General features: G+C 46.8%; 1 protein-coding gene across 4 annotated transcripts in view; it reads left to right on the top strand.

Annotated features, from left to right (window-relative positions):
• Positions 1-20,616: 20,616 nt before the first annotated feature.
• The window catches only part of TMPRSS13 (transmembrane serine protease 13), a 28,522-nt gene continuing 24,820 nt past the window's right edge, over positions 20,617-24,318 (top strand). For all 4 annotated transcript variants that reach the window (XM_074015301.1, XM_005579777.5, XM_045370969.3 and 1 more), the window contains exon 1: positions 20,617-20,722. In XM_074015301.1, coding sequence (XP_073871402.1) covers positions 20,702-20,722 — 21 coding nt within the window. In that variant the 5' untranslated portion in view covers positions 20,617-20,701. The remainder of the gene's footprint in view (positions 20,723-24,318) is intronic.

The following is a 24,318-nucleotide window of genomic DNA, read 5'->3' as shown; positions in this document are numbered from 1 at the left end:
TCACCTAAGCTGGAGTGCAGTGGCACAATCTTGGCTCACTGAAACGTCCACCTCCCAGGTTTAAGCAGTTCTCTGCCTTAGTCTCCCGAGTAGCTGGGATTACAAGTGCATGCCACCACGCCCCGCTAATTTTTGTATTTTTGGTAGAGATGGGGTTTCACCATCTTGACCAGCCTGGTCTTGAAATCCTGACCTCGTGATCCACCCGCCTCAGCCTCCCAAAGTGCTGGGATTACAGGACTGTGCCTGGCCAAGAAGCATTCACTTTAAAATTCATTCATGTATTTCAAATGTAGAGTGTGGTTCAGGGCACAGGGATGGACTCAGACCTGATTTTAAATCCTACTTCTCCCACTTATTAGTTATGCCATCTTCAACAAGTTACTTAATATCTCCTGGCCTTAGTTTCCTCATCTATAAAGTGGGAATAATAGCAGTCTCTGGATGCAAAGATGAAATGAGATATTGAAAGGGAAGAGCTTGTAAGTACTCAATACACATTGGGGATTATGTCCTAAAAATCAGCCAAGGCCTCCCTGGTCCTCAAGATTTAGATAAAACAAGCTTGAATCTCAAGCCCCAGGCCTGGTGTGGTCTGGAGCCCTGCTCAAGAGGAATTTCCAGGGGGATGTGTGAGCCACCTTGCCTTTACCTCTGGGCTTCTGTTTTCAAATGTGTGTTTTCTGTTCTGCTCCATGGGTAGCAATCTCAGTTCTTTCCTTGATTTCCACCAAAACCACGACAGAAACCAAATTAAAAAGTAAAAATCCCCTTGCATAAAACATCCATGACTATGATCGATTTCGTGAAAATGAAGGGCTCAGAGGAGAGAAGACATTGTGCCCTGATGGGACACATGATTGAATGCGCACATTGATCTTCCTGGCTTGAGAATCACGTCAGGTGCCTTGCCATGGGAGTCTCTTGTTGAGGCGTCACCCTAAGGTGAAGTGCCGTTTCTCCTCTCTCCCTGTCTTCCTTCCTCACTGTTCAGTCTTCTCCTCCCTCTTTCTCTGTCTCCTTCTCACCATTCAGGTGTCATCTTACATCACCTTCTTAGATACATCCCTGACCTCATTTTTAGAGATGACTCCCTTCTTTACCACCAGCCACTTCCTTTTTATTTTATTATTTTATTTTTGAGACAAAAAATATATATATTTTTTGAGACAGAGTCTTGCTGTGTCCCCCAGGCTGGAGTGCAGTGGCGTGACTTCAGCTCACTGCAACCTCCACCTCCCACGTTCAAGAGATTTTCCTGCCTCAGCCTCCAGAATAGATGGGACTACAGGCGTGCGCCATCACGCCCAGCTAAATTATTTGTATTTTTGTTAGAGAAGGGTTTTCGCCATGTTGTCCAGGCTGCTCTCGAACTCCTGACCTCAGGTGATCCACCCACCTCGACCTCCCAAAGTGCTGGGATTACAGGCATGAGCCACCACGCCTGGCCCTAATGTCCTTTTTTTATTCCAGCATCTGATCCAGGATGTCATAATTAGTTGCCATGTCTGCGTAGGCTCCTCTTGACTGTGACAGTCTCTAGGTAGAGGTGAGCCACTGTGCCTGGCCAAAAATATTTTTAATTAATTAATTAATTAATTATTTTTGCGGGTGGGGGGAGTGTCTGACTCTGTTGCCCAGGCTGGAGTGCAGTGGTGTGATCTCGGCTCACTGTAGCCTCAATCTCCTCTCCTCTCAGCCTCCCAAGTACCTGAGACTACAGGCACACTCCACCACGCCCGGCTAGTTTTTGTATTTTTTGTAGAGACAGGATTTTACCATTTTTAGCAAGTTGGTCTCGAACTCCTAAACTCAAGTGATCCACCTGCCTTGACCTCCTAAAGTGCTCGGATTACAGGAAGCCACCACACCCAGCCCCACCAGCCACTTCCTATCATTTCATATCATTTTCTTTTCTTTTTTTTTTTTGAGATGGGGTTTCGTTCTTGTTGCCTAGGCTGGAGTGGTGCCACGATCTCGGCTCACTGTAAACTCTGCCTCCCGGGTTCAAGCGATTCTCCTGCTTCAGCCTCCTGAGTAGCTGGGATTACAGGCATGTGCCACCACATCTGGCTAATTTTTGTATTTTTAGTAGAGACAGGGTTTCTCCATGTTGGTCAGGTTGGTCTCGAACTCCCGACCTCAGAGGATCTGCTCACCTCAGCTGGGATTACAGGCGTGAGCCACCACGCCTGGCCGTCATTTTCTTTTCTTTATGACACTTAATACTGCAGAAATCATCAGTTTGCTTACTTGTTCAGTTGTCTGTTGCCTGTCTCCCATTCCTTACTAGAATGTAAGCTTCTTGAGAGCAGGGCTCTTGTCTATCTGCACAGCAAAGTACTCTTGTATCCAGAACTAACCCCAGCTGCCTTGGAGCCAGTCTTCCCACTATAAGGTTAGGTCTGCAAAGGCATCACGTTGACCTGATCCCTGTACCTTCATATCCTGCACAGATTGAACAGGGATGTCTAACGCTCAACTTTAAATGATTTGCCAACATCGTCACCCCCTACACGCCCCCTCACCCCCCGACCACTTGATCCCTGCCTTCTGACTAGATGTTCAGGAAAGTGTGCTCTTCACTCTGGGGTGTGGAGGCTGGGGTGTTGTCTAACAGGGTACATGGTGTACAGAAGGAGCGGCATGAATAGGTTGCAGACATAGAGGTAAAACTGGGAAACTTTAAGACCTCTCCAGAATCCTTCAGTTTTGGAGAGTGCCCCCAGCTCCGCCCATACATGGGCTGGATCACCCTGAGAACAGGATGCCTTAAGGACATCTAAGAAGCTGACATATGATGACATTTTTCCTCAAGAGGATGCTCAGGGCCTAAGCCACACAGTGGGAATATAGTCACGGGGGAGGAGGACTTGGAAGAAGGTTGAGTTAGCCGTGCTGGGGCCCTAGTTTGCGGTTGTTCTAGCCTGGGGTACTCAGGCTGGCGAGCATGGTGGAGTGAGTGGCGTGAGCAGGAGAGCCTTTCCTAGGTCTGCCACCAGGTGGCGCCCTAAGCCAAGTCCTGGAAGGCTAAGCGAGCCAAAAGGGAGCCTGTTCTCCAAGCCACTTCCCAGGAAATGACTCAGGGGAGATGACTTCATCAGTGGGATGTTCCTCACTGGGATCAGTGGGGTGAGACCCAGGAGCACTGCATCACCCCATTAGAGCTGAGCTGTTCTCAGGGTGATGAGTGCCATTGGGGGTGGTCTCTTGACTCATTCATTCTTTCTCTCATTCTACATTCATCAGCATTCTAATGAGTTGCTGCAAGGTACAAGGCAGTGCACCTGTTCTAGAGCGACACGGCAAGCATTTCCTCAAAGAGACTCCTGTCCTGCTCCCTCTTGAGTTTGGACAGTGTAGTGGGAGGATGGGAGTGAGGGCCAAAAACTGGTGTCTGAGCATGGAAAAGGGATGTGAATGATGCTATGGGGAACACCCTGGCTCAGCCCGGCCCACAATTCTATCTCAAACTCACTCCCAGAGTGCTGGGATTACAGATGAGAGCCACTGCACTCGGCATAAGCTTTTTCTAAGCACATATCTCATCTCCCCCACTAGCTGAACAGTAAAACAGGCCAGGTCATATTGCATTCACCACTATCTCACCAGCTCCCACCCAGCCCTGCTTCCCCAGGATTTAGCACAGTACCTGGGACATTAGGGTGTTCAGTGAAGATCTGATGATGATAAATCCGTGGGCCATCTGCAAGGAGGTAGTAGGAATGTGACAGAGGCCCTGCCTGGCAAGGTCTGAATGCCACAGATATTACTAAAGATGTCAAAGGTCACTGAGGCAGGGAGGTGCAAGACACTGGACATGAGAGTAGCCAGCAGCTCTCTTTTTGGAAGCAGCCATATCTCAGGCAGCAGCTGGCACAGAGAGGCCTCCCAGCAAAGCCATCACTACCCTCATTTTTATTCTTGTGCCTCCATATTGCAGATGAACATGGATTACATTTATTGTAACAGTGTGGGTCCCACTAGACAAAGACTTCACACTTGTCTCCTACTGGTTTGAAATCTCCTGGTGATAGAAGGATACAAGACAATATTATTCCCTGGGCTCAAGAATAGGTAATGATATTCATTATTTATTCGTTCATGTATTCATTCATTTGTTTAGTGCCTACGACACGTCACCCACTGTGCTAGGTAGATACTTAGATGCCATAATGAGCAGAAAGAAATATGGCCTGTCTTCACTGTGTTTAAAATCTTGATAGACAGCAATCAAATTATCATACAAATATAAAATGATGGCTCTGATTAGTGCTACGGATAGGCACATGGTGGCATGAAAGCGTGTCACAGCAGGATTTAACCAGGAAACAAGCCCCTCCTGCACCAGTATGGAAGGAAACCAGGAAACCAGTATGGAAACAGATGTCCAAGCAGAGCTGCATGTCCTCTCAACTGAGACCCCCTGCTTCCACACTGACTTCTGTCCCCCTAGAAGTTGACTGCTTTGCATTTGGTTTTGGGGGCTGTCATGGTCTGAGGGGCAGCTAGAAACACAAGCTCTACCACATTATGGATTTGATCAAATAGCAAGATACTCAATGGCCCAATGGACTGTCCAGGATTCACTAATCACCTATTCTATCATTTCAAGTGGAAAGTGATTTTCCCCAATTTCAGGGAGATGAGAAAATAGGGAGATGAGAGTTTCAGGATGGCCAACGCATCCAGGTTTGCCCAGGGCTTTCCCAGTTTTAGCACTAAAAGTCCCACATTCTGGGACTGTTCTGGTTTTAGAATTGAAAGTTCTGCATCCTGGAAACTCCCTCAGCCCTGGACAAAACAGGACCTCAGTCATCTTAACTCTAGTCTCTGCCCAACACTGCTTCTCAGCTTCCTCTTCTGCAAGATGAAGAAGTTAGACTAGAACAAGGGTTCTTGGTCCTGGCTGCTAATTAGAATAGGCAAGGAATCTCTTTAAAAAATACCAATACTCAGGCTTCCCCACCAGAGATTTGGTTGGTATGACACCCAGGTGTCAGTGATTTGTAAAACTTCCCATTGATAGTTTTGATATGAGGTCAGGAATGAAAACCATTGCTCTAGTTAATCTAAAGTTTTTTGTGGCACTCTGATTCTCATCTAGGATGAGTTAGTTATATGTGCATCCATTAATTCATTTATCCCCAAGCTCCCAGGGCTGGCCGGAGTTGCCATTGCTGTTCCTATTGATGACATAATATACTTCTTTCTCTCCTTCATTCTCTCCTTTGCTGCTCCCTCCTCCCTACCTCTTATTGCCTGAGCTTCTAAGGCTGCTTGTCTTCGACTGTGATCACAAGGTCAGGATCACTTGGTGATGTCATTTCCTCTGTCTCATCTCTGTCTTGGTCTTCCCCTTCCCCAGGGTCTCTGACTCCCACTAAAGAAGCTGAAAGAGATCTCTGGGGAAAGAGCCAGGTGCTGTTCCAGAAAGTCCCTTTCTCATCCTCCTTTCCGTGAAGACCATTTCCAGTGTATGCCTCTTCCCAGGTGGGTTGTATTTGGGGGTCAGAGGGTGACCCTCCTTTGCACACTAATGTTAGGGACTGGCACAGTCCATGTGAGGACCCTAGTCTACCTAATATTCTGGGATCCAGCCTTGAAATCTCCTCAGTGCTGATGGCAAAGGGGCTTGGTATGTGGAAGAAAGTTCCAAGAACTACAGTGCTCCACGGCCTCCACCAAAAACAGACTTTTTCCTTTACATGAGATAGAAATGGCGCTTTCATCCTCTCAGTTATTTAAGTACAACCTTTTGAAGTCATCTTAACTTCATTTCCCTCATGTGATCTTGCAGCAAGTCAGCTCTACTTCTAAAACAGATCCACAGCTACCAGCCTGGCCCACGCCCCCATCATCTCTCAGCTAGATAATAACAGGGACCTCTAAATTACTCTCCCTGCCTTTCTCTGGTTTACCTCTGAGAGTTATCTTTTAAAAACATAAATCAGGGAGTGCCATCAATGTAATTCACCATATCAATATACTAAAAAATATGATCATCTCAATAGGTGCAGAGAAAGCATTTGACATATTTTAACTTCTATTTATGGTTTAAAACTCTTGGGAAACCATGAACTTCCTCAACTTGATAAGGGACATTTGTATCTATAGCTAACATATCTCTTAATGGTGACTGAACGATTTCTCCCAAAAATTAGGAGCAAGGCAAAGATGCCTGTTCTCGTCATTGTATTCAACATTGTACTAAAACCCCTAGCAAGAAATAATTACATTTTAATTCAATACTGTACTAGAACAGCAAAGTACTAAAAACAAATAAAAGGTATATATATCGTAAAGAGACAGGTAAAACTGTTTTACTCACAAACAACATCTGCATTAAAAAAAAAAAAAACTCAAGGAATTGACAAAATATCTCATAAGTAATTTTAGCAAGGCCAAAGTGTCCAAAGTCAATATGCAAAAATCAATTGCATCTCTAGCAATGAACAATTGGAAATAGATACTTTAAAAAATACCATTTATAGTCACATCAACAAACATGACATCTTTAGGGATAAATTTAACAGAATGTATGTAAGAGCTATACAGTGCAAACTATAAAATGTTTCTGAGAGAAATCAAAGAAGACTTAAAAAAATAGAGAGATATACTATGTTCATGGATCATAAGACTCAATATTGTTTATTTCTCCCCATATTGATCCACAGAGTTTTTGCAATCCTAATCAAAATTCTATTTGGCCTTTTTTTGTAGACTTTATCAAGCTCATCCAGCTTGGTGGCTCATTCCTGCAATCCTTAGCACTTACTAAAATGTGGATTCCTTATTAGAATCCTCATGTATTGTTCACCAGAATTTGTTCCTAATTTTTCACAAGATTTGTTTGGAACTCCCAGCACCTAGCCCAGACCTTGCATATAGGAGGCCCTCAAAATTATTTATGGAAAAATTCCCCAGAAGGTTAACAGAGTTACCATATGACCCAGCAATTCCACTCCTAGGAATATCCCCAAAAGAACTGAAAATATATGTTCATGCAAAAACTTGCACATCAATGTTGATAGCACCATTATTCATGATAGCCCAAAAGGGGAAACAATTCAAATGGCCATCACCTGATGAATGGATAAATAAAATGTGGCATATCCACACAACGGAGTATTATCCACAGTTATTCACAATACAAAGAAATGAAGTACTGATACAAGTGTCAAGTCCAAGGGAAAACTTCCGCTTCACCCTCTGAAGTTTTGTTGAAAATCACTCACATGAGGCGGATTAATAGGAGAAAGGGTACATAAATTTATTTGATCATAGTTTTAGGTGACACAGGAGCCTTCAGAATGAAGACCCAAAGATATAGGGGAAGTTGTCCATTTTTATGCTTAGGTTCAACAAAGTATGGACAGCCGTGTAGAGAAATATGATTGGACAAAAAGGGTCTGATCTAATGCTAACAGACTGAGTATGGAAGTCCAGTAAGGCTGTCCATCTAGACTGTTGTTGGCCCCTTTGAGCATGTGTTCCTTCCTTCTGGGTATGGGGGTCTAATGACCTACAGTCAGACAAGGTAGGCCACGTCATGTTTTATGGCCAGTTTTTACACTGGTGGTGTGGAGCTGGGGAGAGAGATTGATACTTTTAGGTTTTATGGCTGGCTTTGGAGAAAAGAAGTTTGGGTTTCTATGACCCGCCTTGGAAAAGAGGGATTCCAGTCTGGGATTCCAGTCTCCACGGCTGACCTTGGGGGAGAATGGGACTAAGAAACAGGAGGGCAGGAGCAGGTCAGAGAAAAACTTTTGTTTCTGGGGTCTTCATTTTGAGGAGTTGTTTTCTAAGTCCCAACATAAGCCACAGCGTGGATGGACCTTGAAAACATGATGATAAATGAAAGGAGCTGGCCACAGAAGACCACACAGTGCATGATTCCACTTACAGGAAATGACCAGAATAGACACATCTATAGGCACAGAAAGTAGATTCATGGTTGCCTAAAGCTGGGGGAGGGAAGTTGGGGAAGTGAGTGCTAAAGAGTAGAGTATTTATTTTGAGAATGATGAAAATGTTGTAAAATTTATTGTAATGATCAATCTTACACAACTCTGAATATACCAAAAACCATCTAATTGTATACTTTAAATGGGTGAACGGTATGGTATGTAAATTCTATCTCAATAAAGCTGTTAAAATGAATGAATGGACCTGCCCCTTCTGATAGCCTCCTGGCTCTAGAGGAGACACAGCAGGTGGCCCATGTCCCATGAGCTGGTCTCTGGACCCAGAAATGCACAATTGACAGGTGGCAACTCATACTATTTGTGAACATGCACCCTTCCCGTCTAGGACCTCAGCTGCATGGCCTTTGGAAGTGCTGGAAGATGGTGGGAAGGGGATCTTGGAGGGCCAGACAAGGTCCAGGCCCAGGAAGCACTTCTGGCAATGTTCTCCCAGCTCTCTGCATCTAGAACAAAGCATTCTTAGTCAGCTAGGTTCACCCCACCCAGGGTAATTACCCTCCTTAGCCCCTCTCTGTGTGTCATCTGCACACGTAGGTAATTAAACTGAACCAGGGGCCATGACTCAGCTACTCTGCCTCACACCAGTCCTGGCCCAGTGCAGACTGGGAGAACTGGCTCTGCCAGGCACTGGGGGTGAATGGACAGCCAGGGCACCTGGTGCTGAGCAGAGGATCGGGTGGTAGCACAGGAGGACTCGCTGGTCTTCCTCACTCCTCATCCCAAAACTGGAACCGAGAGCAGGTGGGGCCCAGGTGGGTCCAGGCAGGGCTGGAGATGGTTGGCTGGTTAAACTTGGGGTTAGCCTTGAGGCTCTGAACTCACTCCTATGCCAGAGCCTGTGGTTCACTGTTGAACCAAAGGAGCCTGGGGCAGCCTCACACTCCGAGGCATGGGCTGAGGCCTAGGAGGATAGACCAAGCCCAGGAAGTGGGTCTTGAGCATCCTGGCCTCTCAAATACCTTGCCGCAAGATGTCAGAGGGCTGCTCTGGAATCACAAGTTTCAGGGAACAACTGCTCAGAAGAGAGGATCTCTGAAATTCCTTCCAGTTCCTATGTTCTGCGCTTCCGATTGTTAGTATTCGCTGCACACTTACTCTGTGTGATGGCTCTATCCACATGATCTCATTTCATACCCACATCCCTATACGGTAGACCCTGTTCTCCCGCCCTGGTTACAGAGGAGGACACGGAGGCTTGAGAAGTTGATTATTTGCTCCAGGTCCCGGGCCTTCCATGTGATGGAGCCTGTATTCAAATCCAGGTCTGCCTGACTCAGAGACCAAGGTCTCAACCATCCATTGCCTATACTCCTTAAATCTGTAATTCTAGAAATCCAGGCTCTCCTTCTGGTTACTTTGAAGAATGTATGTGTGATGTAAGAACCATCTCATGAGGGTAGAGCTGTGATTAATTCAATCAGGGTTATTTTATAGGACACAGTAATTTTTCTTTGTGATGAGAAGACCAGAGGAAGTAATTAAGTTATTAAGCAACTATTGTTTGGTACATAGTAGAGATTTGATAAAGACTTATTTATTGAATTGCTTAGATTTGTGCTAGATCTTCTGAGGGTATGCAAAAGAATTATATCAATTAATTAGTAATTATTTATTGAGTGCATGGTATAGGCAAAGTACTGGTCAATGTTAACAGTCAGACCAGACTTCTTTGGATTTTTAAATTCTGGCAATTAATTCAGATAATAATACTGTCCAAATGTAATGAAATACATTTGTTAATCCAGCTTGACAGAAGCCAGTTTGCAACTTTTGTTTTAGACTTTCTTAATATGTTAAAAGTTCCCACACCCAAGGCTATTGAAAAAATTAGGATTAAGAGAAAAATTGTATGATAAAGTTGTATATTGCCATACACTATCATTTTCATTGATGTTATCTCATTTAATCTTTACAATCTGAGATAGATGTCATTCTTCCGGTTTTGTGGAGAAAGAGACTGAGATTCAGATAGTAAGCTTGTCAGGAATGCAATCAGAATTCCAACAGAAGGTGGAGGAACCTGTACACTCTACAGCTTTTTATAAAAGCCGTAATCTGGTCTACACTCTGAACCATGATGTTATATTGCCTTATAGATAGGGAGCTGTTTCCAACAGAAAACCAACCACAGAGAACATTGGAAGCTTGTCTACACAAAGCATTGTCAAGTAACCCTCTCCAAGAATCTCTGTGTGGATAGACCTTACTGAAAGCTTCATGAATTCTCTGGAGGACAGAATGACAAAAACATTTCCACATCTGAAGGTGATGTTGAATTGGGAGATTGCACAGAGAGCAGTTTCAGAAGTCAGATGGATTTGGAAGCAAACCCCATTTCCAGAACTTGTCAGCTATGTGGTCTTGGACAAATTGCTTACCCTTTGTTTTTTATTTTTCTTTTCTTTTCTTTTCTTTCTTTCTTTCTTTCTTTTTTTTTTTGAGATGAAGTCTCACTCCGTCACCCAGGCTGGAGTGCAGTGGCACCATCTTGGCTCACTGCAACCTTCGACTCCTGGGTTCAAGCGGTTCTCATGTCTCAACCTCCTGAGTAGCTGGAATTACAGGGACACGCCACCACACCTGGCTAATTTTTGTTTTTTTAGTACAGACAGGGTTTTGCCATGTTGGGCAGGCTGGTCTCGAACTCCTGACCTCAGGTGATCCACCTGCCTCGGTCTCCTAAAGTGCTGGGATTACAGGCATGAGCTACTTATCCTTTTTGAGCCTCGGTTGCTTCTTCATCTGTAAAATGGGAATGAAAATATCTATGCATAAGATTGCTATGAAGACACTGCACCTAAAGAGACTTCAATAAACATTAGCTATTGTTTTTCTAGCAGCAAGGCCCCAAGGTGAGGAGGGCAAGGATAAAGGGGCATGAGGCTCCTCACTGAAGGTGAAGGTCATGAGGACAGGCACAGAGTCAGGCTGTTCCTGCTCTATTTTAGTAGCCTGAGCAGTATTTGGAACATGACAGGTACACTGTAAAGAATTGTTTATGGAATGTATAAAAGCTAAGCAAGATTCAGGGGCTGAGTGAGTGGGTTTTGATTTACTAAAATGGAAGGGAGAACATCCCTGCAAAATGCTTCATGACTCTCACTTTAGGGCCACAGGTCCTGAGCCAGATATTTTGACTCAAGGAAGGAATGCTGGCAGTTATGATAGACAATTTTGAATGCAGCCTACTCATGGGCGGTCCAAGGTGGCAACGACCCAAAAGACCAATGGAATCTGGATGTTTTCCGGAAGGATTCTGGAATTCAACCGGAAACCTTTTCCTCTCTTTGTGTTATGCCCCTCACTCAGTGCTTTTATGGTTAAAGGGTCTCTGTCAGGAGCTACCAGAAACATTATAACCCCTCAGTTTGGGAAAACTAAGGCCGAGAAGGAAAACAATAGAAATCTCTAGATCCTCCAAGGCCAAACTGAATTCTGACAGGTTAGAAGAGGAGCATCTTAGAACCCACAAGTATTGTGTGAAGACAAACGGTAGGAAGATCTGTTTGCAGAGAGTTTTAAACTTATAGTAAGAACGTCCAACGTCATTATAGTACTTCAGAGTTCCCCAAGATTCGTCTCACATGTCACTTGATCTTTAAGTGACAGGCAGAGCAGACACATCTTTGCTGGATCACGGTTGACAGAACTAAAGCGAAGTGATTGACCAGGGTTCTACTTCTGGGGGGCAGCCAACCCAGGGCTGGACCTGGGCCATGACGCGTTGTCTCTAAGAAGTGCTACAGGTTGGAAATAAAGACAGGTTCAAGGGAAGTGTTTACATCTTTTTTTTTTTTTTTTTAGACAGAGTTTCACTTTTGTTGCCCAGGCTGGTGTGCAATAGCGCGATCTCAGCTCACTGCAACCTCCGCTTCCCGGGTTCAAGGGATTCTCCTGCCTCACCCTCCCGAGTAACTGGGATTACAGGCATGTGCCACCATGCCTGGCTAACATTTTTGCATTTTTAGTCGAGACCGGGTTTCACCATGTTGGCCAGGCTGATCTAGAACTCCTGACTTCAAGTGACCCACCTGCTTCGGCCTCCCAAAGTGCTGGGATTATAGGCGTGAGCCACAGCACCCGGCCCCCGTGTTTGTATCTTCACGGATGTTGTATCTATCACAGCTATGAAGGGACTCTGAGGCTGTCTGGAATGTACCATTAATGTTGCGAAGGGCATAGCTTTGGAGGTATTTTGCTGCGAGGCTCAGCCAAGCCACCAACCTTGTGGCTTTGAGCAGGTTGTCCAGCCTCTCTAGGCTTTAGCAAGAATGGTACTTGTCCCATGTACCTTGGAGGATTGTCCTGAGGACCAGATGAGATAAAGGAAGAGAATGTGATGTTACAAGTCTTAATATTACACTGGAAGGTATCACCAAACGTCCTCTGCTGAAGACAGCCTCCTGGTCCTGTCTGCCTGTGGGTCTGACGCAGTGTGTGTAGAAGCTTCTCTACCCAGGGCCAAGTCAGATTAAGTGAGGTCAAAGGATGCAGAGTGTGGCACAGGCTCCTTCTGAGAGCTAGAGCAGGAATGTAACACTTGGGTTAGGAAATGACCTTGGAGTTTGTTCCACTTTTCTATGTGCACAGAAAAAAAAAATCTTATTCCTTTAGATGAATTTGTTCTAAACAGAAAAGTCTTTTGAAAGCTGAAAAAACAGAAAGGCTCATGTTTTCTTTCCAAACGAACTCTAGAATACTACCAGAGAAATGAAATTGTGTAGCTGCATGCTCAAAGATCTGAAATTTATTACGTTAACTAGGCTTGAAGTCTGAGTAACTTTGTATGCTTTTTAAATGATTCACATTCGAAAAGCAAGAAAAAATCAAAATGCATAAAATTTCATTTCACTGAGCAAACAATATAAGTGTCTGTCTTTGGGTGACAGTTGACAAAACACAGCATGATTAATCTGGGGACCTGCAGGAGTTCACCTTCAGTGACTTCACACTCATCACCTGCTCGGATAAAAACACATCTGTCTGAAGCAGCTGAGAAATGAAACTGGGAAAAGAATGGCATCAGAATCAAGTATTTCTTTTCAAATACTGTGAGTTGTAAAGAGAATAGATAAAGGTTCTAGTGAGAATGTACGGATTTAACATTTTAAATTTTATTATCAAAACAGTAGATTGACATTAACAAAATTAAAAAATACAATGACTCATTATACTTCTCTATGCCAGCTGACATTGTTATGGTAAGAACATAGATGTGGAGACAGAAAACATAGCTTTAGAACGAATCATTGCAATGAATGTGAGAATTAGCTCCGTCCTTCTTAAACTGTTGACGCTGGGAAGTGTATTTCTTTGTGTCTTTGCTTCCTTGTTGGAAGATGAAGAGGGTAGTAAGAACTGTATTAGAGTGTGCTCAGAGGACAAAATGAAATAATATATATGTGCTAGCACTTTGCAAATGTGAGTTATTATTTCCTGGTGTTCTTTTAATTTTTATCCGTAAAGAAACATGTAGTTTCTCCTTACAACTTTTATTGATTGCATCTTGCACCTGTTTTTGCTTTCCCTCTGGTTCTGACCATCCTTCTGTTCCTGTCTTTCCAGGCTATGCTTAGGGGCATTTTCTTCTATCTCAAACTGTGACTCTGTGTCCCCCCCTCAGATTTTCTGTTTCACAGTTCTTTGACAAGGAACTCCAGATCACCTGATTACCTTTGATGACTTCCTTCTTCTGTGCCAAATCTTCCTACCTGGAGACCTCTAGTTTCTCCAGAGTTGAAAAGGACCTCACTTTTTAAGATGAGAAAGCTGTAGTCCAGGGGTCACCTGGGAGGAAGTTGCCCTGCTTAGAAGTAACAATCTCAACAAAAGCCCAGGTCTGAAGTCTTAAGCCAGATCTTTCTCCACCAAATCTCTAGCAAAGGATGCTTCTCTTTGGACTTCAGATCCAAAGTACATATCTTGGCCAGACATGGTGGCTCACATCTGTAATCCCAGCACTTTTGGGGGCCAAGGTGGGAGGATCATTTGAGGCCAGGAGTTTGAGACAAGCCTGGGTAACAAAGTCAGACCCTATCTCTACAAAAAAAAATTAAATTAGCTGGACGTGATGGCACACACCTGTAGTCACAGCTACTTGGGAGGCTGAGGTAGGAGGATGGCTTGAGCCCAGGAGGTTGAGGTTGTAGTGAGCCATGATTGTGCCACTGTACTCCAGCCTGGGTGACAGAGTGAGACTGTTTAAAAAAAAAAAAAAAAAAGCACATATTTTAATACTCTCCTCTCTTGCTCAGAGTCCTATTTGTTGTTGAAACCATGACCATGTATAGTATATATGTGTATGTGTGTGTGTGTGTGTGTATATATATATATATATAATGTGTGTATAATCATATGTGGGCACTAGGTACCATGTCCTGTGTCAAATGTGTTATACAAACGATTTCATTGAATGGACAGAAATACTCTAAGAGGAACCATTATCCCCATTTGATAGATGAGGAAACTGAGGTTCTGAGATGGCCATTAGCTTGCTCAAGGAACATAGAGGCGGTACATGGCAGAGCTGTGATTCCACAGCTATCTGACCTTAAAGTCCCTCCTGCAAACCACTCCACACTCATCTCTCTGAATGTCCCCTTCGCGGGGCAGCCTAGAACACCAGGCTGTCTCTCTGTGGTTCGTGTAGCCTCTGGCATCTCACCTCCTACTCGAGAAAGCCTTCTCAGGTGGTTCAAAGGGAGTTAAAGATGGTCCCGTCTGAAGGTGGGATTCTCGAGGTCACAGTAGTCAGCCACTCTCACCCTTACCCGCGCTGTGAATGTTCGACTCCAATGTGTGCGGGAGGGGCCCATGCTTGTCCCTGCCAGGCTTAAGCCCTGTCTGTCAGCATCACGGATCTGTCCACAGCTACCTCATTTCTGTGGAAAAGTTAGCAGCAGTCCACTGGGTATTTCCAGTGAGCAACGGTGGGGGTTTTATGTAAAGAGTCAGAGTAAGCATGTGTAAACATGGCTGCAACTGGCACTTCAGGAGGGCTGTGGCCCTTGGGCCTTGTTTTGGAGAAATCCACTGAGGGAGGGGTTGGAACCACCTCCCAGCAGAAGCAAGTGAAGGAACAGGTGGGAAAAGTGCAGACTCAGAGGGTCATCGAGCTGTCGCCCTCTAGTGTGAAAAGGGCTGTCTTGGGGAGGTGGAATTTGACTTCTTCTGTGGGTCCCCTCAGAGGGGAACAAGGAGCTACAGACACACCATAGGGGTGAATTACAAGGAAAAGCAACTGTATCAAATCCTTCTTTGGAAACAGGTGGTGCCTAGTCAGTCAGAACTGTCCCCAGATGGAGCGATCTGGGCGCAGGCCAGGCAGCCACCAGGCAGGGGTGTTGCAGAGGGTCCACGTGAGAGGGCTGGGCTGCTTTTGCCTGGGAGGTACTGGAGGGCAGGGCAGCCTCTTCCCCTGCCCACTGCCCACTCTTCAAGGGGATAGGGGCCAACTTGACTGAGACTGACAGCGTCCTGCCAGAGGCTTCTTACCTAGTTTATCCCATCTAATCATGGATTTATTTTATTTTATTTTATTTTATTTTATTTTATTTTATTTTATAGACAGGGTCTGGCTCTGTTGCCAGTGCAGTGGTGTAATCATAGCTCATTGCAGCCTCAAACTCCTGGGCTCAAGGGATCCTCCCACTTCAGCCTCCTGAGCAGCTGGGACTACAGGCACGCACCACTGCCCCCAGCTCATTGGACTGATTGATTGATTGACTGATTGATTGTAGATAGAGTATCTCGCTTTGTCCAGGCTGGTCTCAAACTCCTGGTTTCAAGCAGTCCTCCTGGCTCAACTTCCCGAAGTAATGGGATTATAGTAGTGAGCCACTGCACCCAGCCTTTAATCATGGAGTGTTGATCATGCAATGACAAGAATGCCAATTATCAGAAGAAGAGCAGGGATTTGCCCCTCTCTGCCCCCTGAGTTCCTGAACAAGACACAAAGGGGCAGTAAACACCATGACTAACAGAAACCCTGTGACTCCTGCGTTTAAGATCCTAGACTCTCCGAACCACAGGCCTGCTGGGGAGTCATCAGGTGGTCTTTTGGTTTCCTGCCCACACTTATTTCCCGGCATCCCCTTCTGGGTGTGCCAGTCTTTTCTCCCTCCCCTTTTCTCTTTATCCAGGGGAGAAGCCCAGTATCTGCTGGAAATAGGGAACCTTAGAGTTGCCCCACCAGCAGAGTCCCCTGAAAGCCTCCCTTAGAGTTGCTGAGAGGCTAGTTGGGGACCAGGGGCTCTGTATGGACTCATGGGCTGTTTTCTCTTGGCTTGAAAAAAAATGATCCACATGATCTGCCCTCCTCTTATCGTGTCTGGATGACCTGGCACCTGAAGCGAGTCCTGGGGCAGTGACCCTGCTGGGCTGTGCTCAGGGTTCAGCATTAAATCTTAGGGGAGATTTAGATGAGATTCCAGAAAAGGGAAAATTAACCTCTAGTGACAGGAAGCAGATCAGTGATTGTCTGGGGCTGGGATGGGGTGGAGAATTGACTGCAAGAGGTGGGAGGAAACTTTTTGGGGTGATGGGAATGTTCTAGATTTTGATTGTCATAGTGGTTACACAGGTGTGCACATTTGTCAGCATTCATTTAATTGTTAACTTATTATTGATGCATTGTTAATTTAAAAAACCAAATCTTAGAACAGATTGGCAGCAAGTGCCATGTTCAACAAATGGTCAGGCAGGCACCAGTTTGTTTAATTCTGAGGACTCCTGTTCAGCCACAACAAAGAACATATAAGCCATGCAGATTCGTGGAAGACTGAAAATGAAGTAATACTGCACAAAAAAGAAGGAACTAGGGTGGCTATGCATAGTGAAGACAATAGCTCTCTAGGGCTCCAGGTCTGCTCTGTGCAGAGAGGGAACTCACGCCCTGGGAAGAGGCCTTCCTTGCTCTTGGTTGGCCCAGATGTTTTGAGCAGCTGGGACAATATCCTGCAGAAAGTAGAAGGAATAAATCACAAGGGAAAATGGGGCCCTGCTAACATGTGAGTAATAAAAATGAGAGACAAAAAAATCCAGATGGAAAACTGATCCTGCCCTTACTTAAAATTCTGATATTTTATTCACCTTGGACTTTTTCCATTAATGCAGATTTTTAAAATATTTCATTAAAACATGATTTATCTTGATTATTTGGGCACTCTCTTAAATTGTGCAGCCTGGGCAAGTGCCTCACTTGATCACTGATGTCCAGCCCCAAGGGAAAAGCAGGAAGAGAGAACCGGCCTCTAGTCCAGAGAACTCAGCAGCGATCAACCTCTGCAGGTCTGGAGTGGGGAGAAGCACGGCTAAGACCACAGCCTGGAGGGACCCAGGACAGCCCTGGAAGGCTAAGTGGGGTGGGAGAGACCTGCCTGGGGCTGCAGCTGGGAAGACCGCTGGGCTTCGGGGGTGAGGGCAGTACAGACCATAGGAGCATTAGTGTGCTAGGCCCAGGGGTGGCTCCTGGTGACTCACCCCCTTGAGGGTGGCCCCACTGTCTCCCTTCTGCCCTGCCGAGCCTCTAAGTATGTAGTTTGTTTCCCAGCTGCCCTCAGGCCTGGAGGGAAGCCCGCCTGTTGTGCCAAGGGTAGTGGAGAAGCTCAGAAGTGGGGCGCAAAGTGGGGAAGGGTAGGCAAGGGCTCCAAGCAGGGACTTGGGAGGTGATTCAGGGGTGAAGCTGCTGATAGACTCAGGAGGGAGGAGCACGGGCCCAAGGTGGGAACTCCGAGGAAGATAACAAGGCTGGGAATAGAAGGTGCAGAGCTCTGTTTCCCAGACTGGAGCCCCATGAAGGAGCTCTCAAGGCATTGGGGTAGTGGTGGCTGGAACAGCCATGGAAGCGGAGAGCTCGGAGTTTAGTCTCAAAACAGTAGTGAGATTTTCTCACGCCTCACTCTCCTGGCGAGCTGCCAGGAATGTGTGCTTGTTTGCATGGCTGACATGTTTTCTGTAAAACTCCCTCCACTCCACATGGAAATGACCCAGGTAGGAAATGACCAGGGTACAAACGGGCCTGACGGCTGGCCCACACTCTCCCAGGGGTTCGGGGAGCAGAAGGTGGGTCCCGGTTCTGCAGAGTAGTCAAAGGTGGGCCTGGTAGGCGTCCTTCCAGAAGGCAACCAGGGAGCTGGAGGAAGAAAGCCAGGGACCAAGGCCAGAGAGAAGGAGGCAAAGGGAAGTGTGGGAGGCAGAGAGAGCCTGGCATTGTACAGTCAGGAGGACAGCAAAGGAGGCCGGGAAGAGGGGGCCAGGAAAGGGCCAGGCCAGGGTCACGTGGGGAAGTCAAAAGCGGTGCAGGCCTCCAAGTCCAGCTCCATGGGGGAAGCATCCAGGTCTTGTGCTGCCCCAGCGCCTTCACTCTGGAAATAGGAAAACCACCAGCAAGGAATGTCATGCCTCAGTGTCTCCCCCACCGCCTGCCCAACACATCAACTGTGTCTTCTCCCAGGGCAGGGCCCCTGCCTTTCTGTTCTTTGCCCACCACCCTCACTCCCCAGCAGCCACCGTGGGCCCGGTGCTGAGTAGCTATTGCTTGCTGAACCGAACTGCCCTTGGAGGGGATGTCACATGGGTCAGGTGGCTTGGTCAGTGAGGACTCTGGGATAGGGACAGTGTCCCTGATGGAAACCAAGGAAAAGAGCAAGAGGTGAAAGTGACATTCCTTCCCAGCCTGCCCAGTGCCCCGTGCCAGACACTTCCTCTGGTTCTATGTGTTCTCCTCATTTTCCCCATGAGGAGACCTGTCAGGCCTTGCAGGCTCCCCTCAGAGTTAGGGTTCTCATTCCCCCCGACTCGCCCAGACCCCCGAGCCTGAGGTTGGTGGGACCTTCAGGGAAGGGCGCTGGGGGTGCCCTTTGGAGACCAGTGGCCTGCTTGGGGGATGAAGTGGAGGCCTTCAGATCTGGCCTGGGGGTGCCAGGGCTCAGTGGCAGCCAGAGAGGGGCTGGGCTCCTCCCTAGGAGAGAGGGAAGAGGAAGAGCTGAGGACAGGAGGCCGGTATCTCCTCAGGAGGACGTATGGGAGGAGCCCCTTTGTCATGGTGGGCCGGTGGATGGGGCAGGAAGGGGATGTGGCCTGTGGCTGAATTCTGCTCTCTTTGAAAGCCAGAGAAGTGGCTCAGACAATATGCCAAGATGAGAAAACTCTAGGGTCCCTGCCTGGGCCCTCCAGGGTGCTCTCCTCCAGCCTCTTGCCTCTGGGTTAGATTTCCCTCAAGATACCCTCAGCTGGGGCACAGTTTCCATTGTGAGCTAGAAGTTTCTGTTTTCTTGAATGTAAATGGGGGAGGATGGTAGTCACTTCCTTTCAGTTTTTGCTCAAATGTCACCACAGAGAGCCCTGTCTGACCATCCTGTTCCCAATGGCCAGGACTCCGCCTCCCCTGCCTTCTCGATCCTTTCGCTGCTTTATTTTTCTGAACGGTACTTCTCACGTTCTAGGAGGCTGTGTAACTGATTTATTGATTTCTGTCTGCTTTTTCCCCCAACCCCCAAATCCTAGAGCCATAGGGCAGGAGCCTTTGCCTATTTTGTTCCTGTGTCCCCAGCACCTAAAGCAATGCCAGGCACTCAGTACATATTTGTTGAATGAACACGTGAAGGATGCATGTGAAGTGTTTCACAGGACTCTTGGCATCTTTAGATTACTGCTGCTGCTGTTGTTTGCTGTGTGGCTTGAGCACATTCCTTAGCCTCTCTGGCCCTCTGTCTCTCCATCTGTAAAATGAGATGATTGAACCACTAAAAATCCATGAGCTTCCTTCAAACTCTAAAAATCTTGGTGCCTCCAAATGCTCAGGAAAGTTCTTCCCAAACCTCACCAGGAACTCCTTCTTCTTTTTTGCAGTTCTCAGCAGCAGCTCAGCTGGGATCAGGGGCGCTAAGCACTCCTTTTGCAATAGCCCTTCCTCTACTTCTTTTGACTCTGAGGATCAGAATGGGTATAGGTTTGGGACTATGAATCAGCCCAATATTTCTTGGAACAGTTTCCATTCAGATAGTTATGTTTTATTTCATTGACTTTGATGTGTTGCTTCTAGCACTTTATTGTTTTCAATAGGGGGTGATTCATTATGTGCATAGTTAAAGGTCATTTGATTTTCATTTATTTGTTAAGAGTTCATAAAAACAGAGTTCAGGAAAAAACAATTGCCAGACCATGTGCCCAGAGACCATGTGCCCTGATTTGGGATTTTGACACCTGGTCCTTGGAGATGAAGGTTCCCACTGTCCTGCCATAGATGGACATTCCTGGCCTGGAATGTCCCCTGCGGGGTTAGGGTCATCCCTCAGAAGGCTCAGGAGCATCTGTTTCAGGGGCTCAGGTCAACAGGACCAAGACCGTCCTCTCAAGGCTCTGCCCTTTCTCTCAGGGCCCCTCTGAAGAAGCAGCTCGGAACACTCCACTGCTTCTGTGGGGGCAGTTTCAGGAATAAAGGCAGATTCAGGTTCCCGGTATTCGGAATTCAGCATTCGCTGAGTAACTGGGATGGCCTAGACGACGAGGGGCGGAGGAACAGGTCTGGCAAGTTCTGTGTTGTTTATACTGGGGATTACTTCACGTATCCCAACCGTCTTCCCCGCCCCGTTTGGTGGGGGCTGGCCCTTGGCCCTCCAACCCCTTTACCCCACATGCCTGGGAAGCCAGGGGCCAACATGGATCTTGTCCTTGACATCAGCTAAGCCTAGAGGACTCTTCCCTCAGAGACCATGGAGAGGGACAGCCACGGGGTGAGTGCGACCTCAGGCCTCGGGCCAGATCCTCCCAGTGCTGAGGAAGCAGGGCTGAGGCTGGGAGACAGGTGGGACGGCCACCTCTGTGTTTCAGGTTCGGGGGAAATTGGCTGTGCCTCTTCTAGTTTGAAACTACTTAGGATCAAGATCTCTTGGTCTCCTTTTAACATGGTTCTAGAAAGAGGCCCTGGGAGGAGAAGGTGCTGGGATTTGGGGTCTGGCTGGTAAGCACCCCAGGGCTGTGTGGCTGAGTCTCGGGTTCCTGCTCTGTGGCCTGTGAGCACTTCTGCCGGGCGTCCATGCTGTTACAGCATCAACTTGACTGGTTGGGAATCCAGGCTAATCTACTTTAATCTCATTTTTGCTGGTTGGAAAATCAAAAACATTCTAACTGCAATTCAGGGTCACCTTGTCTAAACCCCTCACTACACTCCTAAACCTTCCCAGAAAACTGTGACTTTCTGTGTGCATTTAAGATTTTCAAGGGGATGTTTCAACCTCCCTTGGTCACTTCTTTCAGGGCTTAATAACTTTCATGCTTGGGAAGTGCTTCCTGGTGTTTAACCACAAGTCCTGCCACCACTCAAGCTCCTTTCTCCTGCTGCTTTTGGGGTGGGAGAGAGCGGCCAGCCTGTCCTCTGTGGGAAAGCCAGTCATACACACGCTTTTGGGGTGGGAGAGAGCGGCCAGCCTGTCCTCTGTGGGAAAGCCAGTCATACACACATGAAGGCTGCCAAAGATTTTGTTCTTCTGTGCCTCCACTTTCTTTTCTTCCAGGAAATCCCTTTTGTGCTCTCATTTCTCCTTTAGGTCTTGTTTTCTGCCCCTCTCCAAATCCTCTGTACCTTACTAATATGGTGGAGCCTGGGACTCTGGGAAGAATGGGTCAGCACTGGGTTTGGGAAACGTCAGCTCATCCTATGTTCTGGCTTATAGTTGTCTTGCAGTCCATTCTGAACCCCCAATGTGCTTCTGCAAACTTTACCATCATTTTTCCCAGCATTCTTCCAGCCCCTTCTTGGCTCTTCTTTCCCAGGCTACCTCCGTTGCCCTCTGTTCTGGGCTCCTTGGTTCATGTCTACCTCACCAGTCACTTGGCCCTAGGCCTTGGGAGGTTATCAGAGCCTCTTACTGTTGAGCAGTAAGCGGGGTACACAGGGGCATGCAGAAGTTGAACACTTAGTCACAGCCATGGGGCTCCTCCTTGGCAATTTGCTGGGAGCCTAAACTAGATGGTCCCTAAACCCAAGAGTGAGAAGGGCTGAGCTATCAGGAGGGTGGCCATGCTCCCATTGGAGTTGGATAGTCTGTCCCTGAGACAGGGTGATGGGGCGATGTCTTCCCAGGAAGCTCATCTCTTCAGAGTCAGGGACCAATCCGAAGGTTGCTGGGGGGATACAGGACAGACAAGAGACTTCACTGGGGAACTCCCAATTAATCTATGAATTAAGTGTCAAATATGATGACAGGTACCACGTTCATTCTGGAAAAAAGATTGTCCAAACTTATCTTGGAATGGAAGAATGGAATCATTACATCCTTATTTAAGGTTCTTAAATTTACTCCCCTATTTAAGATGGAACCCCCAAGAGAGTGAGCCTATAGTTGGGGCTCGTAATCCCATCTGCAGCAGATTTCTTAACCTTGGTTATATAGGAGTGGGCTGGGAGAAGCTGGTTGCCTGAGCTTGTGCCTTCTCCCTGAGGGCTTTATTGCAGAGAGATGCATTGTGATTTCTGTCCCTCAACTCCAAAATGTCGTGAGGAAGATGATGGCCAGTGGGCTTGAGCCTGATGGCACTCCTCTGGCAGCTGCTGGATCTTCAGAGGGACCTTGGAAAAGAGGTGGAGAAGGGTCTCGGTTTCTCATATTCAAAAGAAAGTTGCATGTTGTGGTAGACAGAGAACTGACCACATTCCCCGTCAGCTTTGGGCAAGCCACTTCACCTTTCTGTACCTTAGTTTCTTCATCTGTAAAATGGAATAATAATACTACTCTCAAAAGAAAAATGTTGGGCAAACTAAATTTAACAGAGTTTAATTGAGCAAAGAACGATTCTCAAATGGAGCAGTCCCCCGAAGAATAGATTCAGAGAGATTCCCACACAGCTGCGTGGTTGGAGAGGATTTATGGACAGGAAAAGGCAAGTAGCGTTTGGAAAATGGAAGTGAGGTACAGAAACAGCTTTATTTGAACACGGTTTGAACAGTTGGCTGCCTTTGATTGGGCAAAATTGGTGATTGTTAACAAGAGTAGCTTACAGTCTGTGTACACGTCCAGTTGAGTTACAGTTCATTATGTACAGAGAAACCTTTTGATCCAAACTTAAAATATGTAAGGAGGCAGCTTTAGGCTAAACTTAATTTAATACCTACCTCAAGGAGTCTCAAAATAGTGTCCTTCCCATAGTAAGGCTCATTTAGAACAGCATCTGGCATAGAGAGATAGAGATAGATAGAGATAGAGTCACAGAATATTGAAATTTATCATCACTGCCTAGAATTTGGCGCTGGCTCTTACAGATTTGGACAAACATCTTCTTCTCCCTGTGCCTCAGCTTTCCCACCAAAGAAGAAGGTTGGACAAATTCCCCCCTGAGGCTCCCTTCTGGCTCCCTGACAGTCTGGAATTACATAGAACGGGATGGCAGGTGCGCCACACCAGATATGTGCATTTGTTCTTGACAGCGCATATTTTGTGCCTTTTCAAAATGGGTCACATTTTTAATTCTCAGAGTAGTGCAATGCTTATTAAAGAAAGACTGAATTAGACCCATTGATGAAGCAACGTTCCTTTGTGGAGTGGATTTTCTTATACTGGGCCTTCTTCAAGTGGAACAGGTTTGAAATTAGCCCAAGGCTACAGGTGCTAGGGACTAGTGAGAACCATCTGGGGGCGCGGCGCTGGTCCAGGATGAGGCACCCTTTCCAGAGGGGGCTGGGCAGTTCCCAAGATGGTTCACCTGCAGGCTCAAGTCACTCTGCCATCTCCCAGCCCCAGGCATCCCAAGGACCCTGGCATCTGCCCTATGCCGCTGTCGGTGTGCAGCCCTCACCTTGTCCTCTATTTCACATTGTCATTGGTGCGGAGCAGACTTCCCTTGGCACAGCCACCTTGCTTTCCCCTGCATTGTCCCCTGAGACTTGGCAGATGTGAGTGTAAGCATGTGGGAGTGTGTGTATTGGGCCCTGGGCTGGGGAGCTGGGTGGGAAGGATGACTGTTGTAACAATGGCCACTTAGCTTAAGTGTCTTGTTTTGGCAAAACAGCTTCCTCTTGGTATAGCAACAATGAGGGTGGATGTGCCTGGACAAGTGGGCAGGGCACTGGTGGCGCAGGCACGAGGGAAGCCACCACAGGGAACCCCGGCTTTAGCAGTCAAGCGGAGGCCTTGACAGCACCAGATGGGGGCTGGTTTCCCTAGGAGGGAAGCAATACCCAAAGCTTTAGCGGGGCCGCCATTATGTACCAGCCCTGAGTCCTAGGGGACTGGCGGCAAGAGAAGGCACGGACACAGGGAAACACTGAGGCAGCAAGCTCCTGGGCAATCAAATATTATTTGTTTGGCAATAGTGGGCACTCCATGTTCTTTAC

The sequence above is a fragment of the Macaca fascicularis genome, chromosome 14 (genome assembly GCF_037993035.2).
Source record: "Macaca fascicularis isolate 582-1 chromosome 14, T2T-MFA8v1.1".
Lineage (NCBI taxonomy): Eukaryota > Metazoa > Chordata > Mammalia > Primates > Cercopithecidae > Macaca > Macaca fascicularis.
The sequence above is the reverse complement of the archived record's forward strand: the minus strand, read 5'-3'. Positions and strand labels throughout refer to the sequence as shown.